General features: G+C 32.8%; 1 protein-coding gene across 2 annotated transcripts; it reads left to right on the top strand.

Annotated features, from left to right (window-relative positions):
- Window positions 1–1436: 1436 nt before the first annotated feature.
- On the top strand, window positions 1437–8446 carry LOC133305887 (protein SIEL). Of its 2 annotated transcripts, XM_061506134.1 has the most exons (9): window positions 1437–2146; window positions 3181–3258; window positions 3411–3644; window positions 3769–3960; window positions 5233–5373; window positions 6495–6584; window positions 6722–7099; window positions 7190–7224; window positions 7522–8446. In XM_061506134.1, the coding sequence occupies exons 1-9, from the start codon at window positions 1448–1450 to the stop codon at window positions 8444–8446; spliced, it is 2772 nt and encodes a 923-aa protein (XP_061362118.1). In that variant the 5' UTR covers window positions 1437–1447. The 2 variants fall into 2 exon arrangements, with proteins under 2 accessions (XP_061362118.1, XP_061362116.1); XM_061506132.1 differs by having other exon boundaries at window positions 6722–7224.
- The last annotated feature ends 1205 nt before the right edge of the window (window positions 8447–9651 follow it).

Here is a 9651-nt window from a genome sequence, read left to right as displayed (position 1 = left end):
TTTAATTTTATAAAACATTTAATTATTGAAAAGATTAAAATAATATTATTTTATTATTTAAAATTATTAAAACAATACTTTTATTTATTTTATTTAAATAAATAATATGATATAGACTAATTTATAGACTTATAGACCCCACAAGTATGAGAAAATCTATAATTTATTTTTAAAAAAATCTAAACCTATCGTATTTGATTATTTATAATACATCAAATTTAACGTAATATAAACTAGGTCATAGAAGGATATAGGCCGGCCTGGACACGTTGATATGGATACTCTGATGTGGTTTTCTTAGGCACACACCACAATGAAGTTGCAAACTGACCAATATTAGGTAGGCTTGTCTGTAAGGTTTTTTCTGTACCTGGGTGGGTGACCCATGACCCACCAAAAAATTATCAATGCACAACACACCATCCTCGTTATCAATTCCGTATAGTGAACATATCATCTTTTTCATTTATTATTTATTATTTTTAGAAGTTACTACTTAATCTAGTCTTCTGCTTGCTTCAGTAAAAGTATCAAACCCTTATATTAGAAGAAAAACTAATATTGGAAGACAATTCCTAAGTACATAACTCATACAAATTGCAGTTATCCACTTATGACGTCAAAATTAAACCAATAATTATATAAGACATTACAAATACAAGTAAAAGTAAATGAAATTATGCATGAATAAACACTCGAGAAATGCTAATGCTAAAATCAATAACGTTTGAAATTTTGATAATGTATTAAAGAGTAGAGTAAATATCATTTTTTACCCCTGACAAAAAATACGGTACTCACTTTAGTCTTTTACAAAAAAAAAATTAGTCTCAAGGTTTCTAACAAATTCAAAGTGAATTTCAAAGTGAATTCATTTAGATGAAATCGTGATCTCTCACAAATTCAAAAAAGACTCATAGTAATCTCTCAAAAAAATTAAAATGGATTCACTTTGAATTTTACAGGAACTAACTTACTATTTTTTTTTTTTTATAAAAGACTAATGTGGAGACCGTATTTTTTATTAGGAACTCATATTTACTTTGAAGAGTATTATACAGTTAAACTCAATTATTTGTCTCACAAATCTTAATCATTAACTTATGAAACCCATTTAATGAAAATAATTTACTTAATAAATTTAAATTAGTCAAAAAAAATAAACTCATTTAATGAATTAAATGCCTGCATATTAGATTAAAAATCCATTAAACTATACAAAGACATATACTTAACGATTACCAAAAATTTAAATGGGGGGTTATACTTTTTTCTTTTTCTTTTACAACCTTTTTTTATGAATCTTAATTAACTTTCACTTTTTTCTTATATTATTGAGATTTTGATTGAAAAAGAGTAGGTAGGATAAATAATTTCATATCCCAATTTAAATATATATATTAAAGATAATTGTTGATTAAAACTTGAAAATAAAGAATAAGGTGCTATGCTTCCTCCACCACCACCACCACCACACCACCAAGTTTCTTTGCTCCGGCGCCGTCACCTTCTTAGTTTTCCGGCGATGGACCCACCACAAGACGATACACCTGAACCTGAACAAAACCCAATCGAACAATCTATCTCTCTCCACACCTTCTCTTCCATGAGGTCCCTACTCATAAACCCTTCAACCCCAAAACGCACCGTTTCCTCAATCCTCGAAACCCTAACTCGCTCTCCTCAACTCACTCACCACGCCCTCAAGCTTCTCTCCGACCTCGCCAATCACCACCCTTCCCTTTCCCAACTCGCCTTCGACTCGCTCCTCCCCGCCACCGAGTCATCGACTCGCCTCGCCGTCGAGTCCTTCGAGGCTCTCACTTCGGGTTTCGCGGAAGGGCTTGAAATTGACGATGGTGTCTTCGTGTCGCTGTGTTTCGGACCCTCCGTGCCGGCGCGGGTTTGGATGCTGAGGAATGCGGGTTTGCGGTTTCGGGTCAGACCCGCTTTGTTGTTGGCGGTGTTGTTAGGGTTCACGAAGGACCCTTACCCTTACGTGAGAGAAGCTTCGTTGGAAGGGCTTGTTGGTTTGAGCGAGCGTGGAGAGTTCAAAGACCTTGGCTTGGTGGAAGGGTGTTATCAACGTGCTGGTCAGCTTCTTCGTGATAGAGATGATTGTGTTAGGTTCTCTGCTGTTCGTGTTGTAAGTTACTTCAATTCAAAATTCAATTCTCTCTATGGGTATTTCTTATGATAAAATTTTACATGAATATGTAATATGAAAAATTTTGTATATATCTTGGTCATGTTAAAGCTAAAAAATTTTACTCTCATCTCAATTTTCGTATTTTTATATGTTATAATTTATTGAGTTATATTAATTAATTAATTATTAATTTCAAATAAATTATAATCATTAAATAGTCAAAAATCAATTATATGAAATGCGGAATGAGACTTGTTAGTTTTACGCCATAGTCGAAAGATCTCTCCACATTTTGGATATACCTTGGTCATTGGTTATGTTAAATTTTTGGGACTAAATCTCTCTTCTTAGATATTAAACAAGTGAGACTTTATTAAATTTTGCGAATTTAGAGAGAAATAGCCACGTGTGAAATTTGAACATAACAAGGTCACTTGAAATTTTAACACAAGAGGATCGATTCCTGAGTTGTCTCTCTTTTTATATTTGATTTCTAATCTGTTGTATGTTTCATTCATTTTATAGGTAAATTTTAATTTTGGTCCTATAAAATATTCTTGCGTGTTATTGGTTCTCTATTTATAATTACATCAAAGTAGTATTTCAATTTTGATTAATAGCATGAAATTGGTCTTCCAGTGTACCAAACTGATGGCATTCCCATTAATTGCCATTTTAAGACCAATTTGATATCACCTATAAAACAAAAGGCTAATGTGATCTTGAGTGAGACTAAAATGGGTGTTTACTATATTAAAAGACTAATTTGATATTACCTGTAAACAAGAGTATATTTTTAAATGACTTAAATGAGCATTTACCCTTTTTTTATTGCCCTGACATTGTGTCACGGTGAGACTAGAATGAGAAAATCAGATGTTTCGGTGTTAGTGTCACCAGCTGCCGTGTTCTAGTTTAGTTGAGTTTAGTAAATGCTGAATGATTAATATTCTGTTTTTGAGCTAATTGTGTAAACTGATGGAGCGATGATGGTGGGGATTCTTTGAATGATGTGAGCTGTTATATTTCAGGTTGCTTCATGGGGTCTGATTTTAGCAGCTTCTAATGCAGACATGAAGGCCTATTGGTCCAATGAAGTATTTGCCAAGGTATATTCTTATACTGTTGGTTGCATTTGATTTCATGGATTCCATGTTCCAATTTTTTGTGTTAAATATCCATTTAAGTTTTCAAGCATTTCTGACAGTTGTTGGCTGGTTCCCTCAATGTCACATAACCGATTCACTGCATGTGCATGTAGCTCTGCTCTATGGCAAGAGATATGAGCATGAAGGTCAGGGTTGAAGCCTTTGTTGGTCTTAGTAAGATGGAAATAGTATCTGAGGATTTTCTTTTGCAAAGCTTATCAAAGAGAGTTTTAGGGTTTGGAAAACAAAAGGAAACTTTGGGTCAGAGCACATCTGAACAATTTGATTTGTTGGCAACTAGTGTTGCTGGTGCACTAGTTCATGGACTTGAGGATGAGTTCTTTGAGGTAACTTATTCGGAAAGTCATATATTGCTCTTTGTTTACCAAGGTTCATATAAAAATTGACTGTAACTATCTTGTATTATTTCAAGGCATATTCCTTATGTTATTATATGGAAATAACTTGAAGGTGAGGAAGTCTGCATGCCAGTCCTTACGCACATTGACAATCCTCTCCATTGAGTTTGCTCGTGAAGCCTTAAACATGTTAATGGATATATTGAATGATGATTCAGTGGTGGTTCGGTTACAAGCTTTAGAAACCATGCATCATATGGAAATTCATGGCTGTCTGAAGCTTCAAGAAAAGCACTTGCACATGGTATGTTTCTCATCCTTCATTAATTCTTTTGCTCTATATCCAGTATATATTTTAGTGCCTACAATTTTCCTTTTGTTTGAGACTGCAAGATGCATCTCATTGTTGTTGGACAAATTATGAACCTGTCTCCTCTTGCTGTATGAAGATATAATTATTACAGTGTGTTATTTTTTTTCTTAAGCTGAAGATTTACCTTGTTTTCTAAGGGACGACAGATTTGGAAAATACACTTTGTATTTTTATTTGGAAGTTTTATGGTCAAAGAGTTATGCTGGTGGTGTAGTTATTTTCCTGGAAGATGAGTAGAGTTGTAGTGGTTTGGGTTTTCAATTGATGAATAAGTTTTTTACTAGGTTTTTAGAATGAACTAGGTCACTGGGATTGAAAATATTACTTTTCGAAAGTAAAGAATGACTACTGAGGTGCATGGAAAAATTGTTCTTCATGGAAACCAAAAAGATATCGTTTCTGAGATTGGTTGGATGGCCTATTGGATGTATACTAAACCAAAACAACTTTGTGTTTTGGTATCTGTGGGAAAATCAAATTATACACAGAAAAACTCAATAGATTTAGTTACTAGTGCGTGTGGATTTTGAAAAAAGGCATTTTTATGATATATATTCCTTTTAGAGCTTTTATTCATAAGCTACTTTTTCTAGCCACTGAGAGAAGCACAAAACAGTTTTTTTTTCCCCAAAAAACTTATGTAATTATGATAAAAAAAAATAAAAATTTAACAACATATCTTAATTAAAAAAACACTTCTTTCTTAAAAAAAAAAAGAAGCAGCACCAACCAATGGTCCCAAATCAATTCCCTGGGACTGTTATGTTTATGCCTTTTCCATTAACAATAATATATTTTCACATAGCTACACACATTTACTCTTCAACTATAAAACATCCTTCTTAGATGGCCCACAAGGTTTGGCTTTAAGATAAAACTTCTTCGTAAATAAAATCTAGTGATCAGCATGAATGGGTTATGGGAATTTTGAGATGGGATATGGATATCAGTAGCATGTTTGGCTACGTATTATTTTTGGAAAATGATATTTTTTTTTTCAAAAGCTTTCTCAGGAAGCTGCTAAAAAAAAGCGATTATTTCTTCGAAATAAATAAATCCAAAAATGAAAATGTTTTTTAAAAAACCTAAATTTCTAAACAGATGAAATTTTCTCATGCTGACTTAACTAATTGCAGTACTTTTTTATCTTGTCTATGTGGCAATTTGTCATTGATATTTGCTTATTTTCAATTTATTTTGCAGTTTCTTGGTGTTCTAGTGGACAACAATAGAGAAGTAAGATATGTTGAAAGGAAAATAGCTAAACAAGTGAAGCTAAATGATTTGGCACTGTTCAAATCATTTATTAATGGACTTATGGAAAATTTAGACAGATATCCAGAGGTTTGTTTTGTAATATGTTCCCATTGTCTTTTTCACTAGATAAAGTTGTTATGGCATTGCAAATGAAATCTTCGTTTCACTTGTGTGGTCATTTTCATGTTGATGGTTTGACTGTAATGTTTTTGAGTTCATTCTTATTATTCTTTTGATATACCCCTGAAAATCTATGTTTCTAATAATTTATAATTGTGTTACTCATTACCTATCAAACTCACCTCAAACTGATGGTCAACTCAACCATTGTCCCCTTCACTCAGCATTTGGCTGTCAGAATCCTTGAATTGAAATGAAAAGCAGAACAGATTGGGAAAACTTTTGACTTTGATGACTATGTATATTTTTATTTCACAGTTCAGGCTATAAAGAACTTACCCTTGACTACATATATTGCAATTATATCTTTTAACCTGTCCATTTTATCTTAACTGTTTCTCATTGTTAAACAAGCCTAATAATTTGCATTTTGCATCACCGTCTCCTTTCACAATTGAGATACTTGTTGGCTGTTTTACATGTCCTCTATTGAAGCTACTTGATATCCTTGTTTACTTGTATTTTGCCCCCCTTTACATGATAGTCTTATCTTTACTGTACTCACGCATCAATAATTCATCACTTTTGAAATTTTGTTCTGGCTTCAAAAGTATCCTTAATAGCCAGAGGCACGTAACGGAATAGGATAAGATAAATGGGCATATGGAATTGATTTAAGTGAAAACCAGGCTCACAGCAGTGAGGATTTAATGTTTACTAAAGTTAGGATCATCCAGAATTCAGAACCAGCCATGGAGAAAATAATATCTTATGGTCATTCAAAGCACTTGCTTTCCCACAACTATTGAAAGAGCAAAAGTGAAAGAGGGAAGGATTCCATAACAAAGAAATATTAGATTTTTCAAAAGAAAAATAAGTTATAGGAAAATTATTGATAATAACTACAATCATAGTCCCTTCCTCATTTCATCCAAAATATTTCTTTTGCTTTATCAATTACACCGTTCATCATCTTTTTGGCACTTTTTAGTCCCTTACATTTGTATAACGGGAGCCAAGATACTCAATACGACCACTTTTTAGCACTTCTTAACTTTTATTTCTTCTCTATGTTTAAATCTTTCCAGGATGAAGCTGATGTGTTTTCTGCTTTCTCTCATCTTGGACGAAATCATAGGAAATTTGTTGGCTTGATTATTAAAGAAATTTCTGTAGAGGTCAGATTATGATTTAACAATATACAGATCTTCTTTAATATTTGGCATATTTTGCATGCCAATGAAACTGATGTACCTATAGGCTATAGTCCTTAGAAAGTGTGGCACTGATTACTTTCTGATGTTGCTCTGTATAGGTAGAAGCAGCTTTTGAAGGAAGCATAGAATTTAATAGTGCAAGGATAGCTGCACTATTAATCCTTTCTATATCTGCTCCGCTCTTGAATGCAGATATAGGCAGTATACCACCAGTAATGTTTTCTTATGCAGTTACATTGCTGGCTAGAATATGTTGTGCTTTTAGTGATGTCATGGATAGGGATGCCCTTTTGGCCTACCTATGTGAGAAAAGCAGATCTACAGGGTATTCTGCTACGAATATTAACCTTAGGGAAGGGGATCGACGTTTGCCTGTACTTGAAGGCGATGCTCCAAATTTTGCCAGCAATGAGGTGATTGACTCTGAAATTGAGTCCCATAGCAGGCGGGTGACAAAAGTGGTAGCCAATTACCAGGTAGAACAACAGCAATCAGTGTATAATGAAGTTATAAACTTCACTAATTATATCCTTGCGAAGTTCCCTGATATGTGGCCAATGATACAGTCAGGTGTTACGAATGAAGTGCTGAAGTTCTTGAGGTAATAAACCATAGTATAGCTTCAGTAAAACGTGTGCCTTGGCATTTACTTCAGTAACTCGATTTTGGCATATTGATGCATATTTGTGTGCTGAGTTTACATTGCATGCGTAATGTGGGTATTCTGGTTGGTTAATGGTGTCTATCTTCGGTTTGAGGACTTGAAATTTAAGGTGTCCTGCAAGCTTATAAACTGCTTTTATATGACATTTTCTTATCTTTTGATTGTTTAATTTAGCATGTATTCATCTAATATTGTCTATTTCTTCCTTTGGGGGTGATGATGATAATGATGCAGATGTTTGAAGGAAGAGTTAACAACTCTGACATTTGATTCTTTGGGATCTGGTGATGCTATGGCATTCACTTTACTGTATCTCCGGATAATAAAGCTACTTGCAAAAGTATGGGAGCACTTGCTGCCAGCGAAAAGTTTGTGTTCTCGTGGAATGGGAGAATTGGAATCTAATCTGGGAAAACTTGACAGGAGGGTTAAAGAATTGATGAGTAGGTTTATAGGTTTTTCTGCAGAAGAGGAATTGAATGTCTTGGAGCTAATATTAGTGACCTGTGCCCTCAGGCTATGTAAAGTTGAATTCTGCTCTCTCAATCCTACATTCAAGAGGTTGACTGCTATATATTTGCATGTTGAATCTCTACTTAAAGAAAGATCAGCTTTGCCATCTAATTTCGTAGTTGAACTTGGGAAATTAATACATTTAAGTAGCACCTACATCAAAGAAGCTTCATGCAGTCCATTTCCTTTTGATAAATGTCTCAAGTTGTTCTCCCTGAAGCAGTTTGTGTTCCGTGCAACAATCAGACATTTAAAGGCAGAACTAAGCATTCTCAGCAATGACTCCGAGCATCCTCTTCCCTTTGTTTCAGGACTACCTGTTGGTATACCATGTGAGATCACCCTCCATAATATCTCAAGTGAGAATAGGTTGTGGCTGATTATGAATATGGATGATGGTTTAATACAATATGTCTTTCTAGATTTGGACAGTTTTGAAGGCTCTGGAGAGGTAAGAAACTTTGCTTTTGTTGCCCCGTTTTACAGAACCCCAAAAGATAATTCTCTTACATTGAAGGTTTGTATCGGTTTAGAATGTTTGTTTGAAAATGTTAGTCCCGTCCAAAGGTTTGGGGGACCAAAACATGAACTAGTACTTCTTTGTAAAGAAAAACAAGTTTATCTTTCTCAGGTTAATAAAAATTAAATTATTATTTTGTTCTTGTTTTTAGTTGTGCTAGTGATAACTACTCGTTAAATACCTATGCAGTTCCAAAGTATCTTGGAAAAAAAAAAAAAAAAAAAAAGGTAAACGGAGGGTATGGATAATTGTCTTTTGTAATAATAATTTGAGACAAGCAAGCTCGGATAATCTTGAACGAAATTTTAGATTTTGAGTAATGTGTATTACGTCAATATTTTCAATGAGTATAATGGTGAAATTGTTATAACTATTGAAAATGTCTAAACGGGCTTTCCCTAAAAGTAGTGATTTTCCTATGGTGTACAAACTTTTGATCATTAAAATATGAATGATGTGATATTATTTCAATAAATGGAGTAATCTTAATAAGTTTTCGTTGACAAAATTAGAAATTTAGTGTCTAAATTTTACGAGCAGGTTCATTGACATTCATATTTGCATATTCGTATATCTTCTTAATTGCTTGAAATTTCAGTTACTTAAAACAACATTCAATTACTTTATCACTCAAACTTTATACTATTTATACTTAACTATACAGACATTTAAATTTAAAATACTATTTTTGTATCAATTAGAATTTCATTATACAAAAATGTTTTTATTAGCATCCGATTTCATTATAATTTTAACGTATACTTATTTGATATTTCATTTTTGTTACTATTTTTTTGGTCTCGCAGACATGGCCATTAAGAGGAGTTAGGTCTTTATTTTCAACAACATGACTTCCTTACAGCATCGACATCAGCTAGCAAACATGGCTGAAGTTTTATTTGATAGAGGCTTTTACGTGTAATTTTCCTTTTAAGTTTCTTTTGTTGTTTGGGCTCTTAAGCCCTGTCTTTCCAAAAAGAAACAAAGGAATACGCTTCAATATAAAAGTTAACAACTACATCAAGAAATCTATAAGATGATTAAAATATAAAAAAAATACGAAAAAAGAACTATAAAAAAATCAAGCATGTCAAAATATGAATCAGGACAAAAGAATTATTTAAGTTTTCATTTGAGAAACATTTTAGTAAATTTTCAAAAGTAATAAAAATTTATTTTGTTTGGAAATTATATTAATATTTTTATAATTATTAGTTAAATTCTTAAATAATAAATTTAATCCTTATATTAAAAAATTAAATGATGTAAAATTATTTTTCTAATGCAAAAGTATTGAATGTAACTTCGACAACTAAATAAAAAAAGTTATA

This window comes from Gastrolobium bilobum, unplaced genomic scaffold (assembly GCF_033153095.1).
Source record: "Gastrolobium bilobum isolate Gb01-03AN ecotype WA unplaced genomic scaffold, APGP_CSIRO_Gbil_v1 utg12810, whole genome shotgun sequence".
In the NCBI taxonomy this organism is placed as follows: Eukaryota; Viridiplantae; Streptophyta; class Magnoliopsida; order Fabales; family Fabaceae; genus Gastrolobium; species Gastrolobium bilobum.
The sequence above is the reverse complement of the archived record's forward strand: the minus strand, read 5'-3'. Positions and strand labels throughout refer to the sequence as shown.

Coding starts and splice junctions, on each gene's coding strand:
- LOC133305887 (XM_061506132.1), top strand. CDS start 1,448: ATGCTTCCTCCACCACCACCACCACCACACCACCAAGTTTCTTTGCTC. Junction 3,961..5,232: donor AAGAAAAGCACTTGCACATG/GTATGTTTCTCA, acceptor TTTATTTTGCAG/TTTCTTGGTGTTCTAGTGGA. Junction 5,374..6,494: donor ATTTAGACAGATATCCAGAG/GTTTGTTTTGTA, acceptor AAATCTTTCCAG/GATGAAGCTGATGTGTTTTC.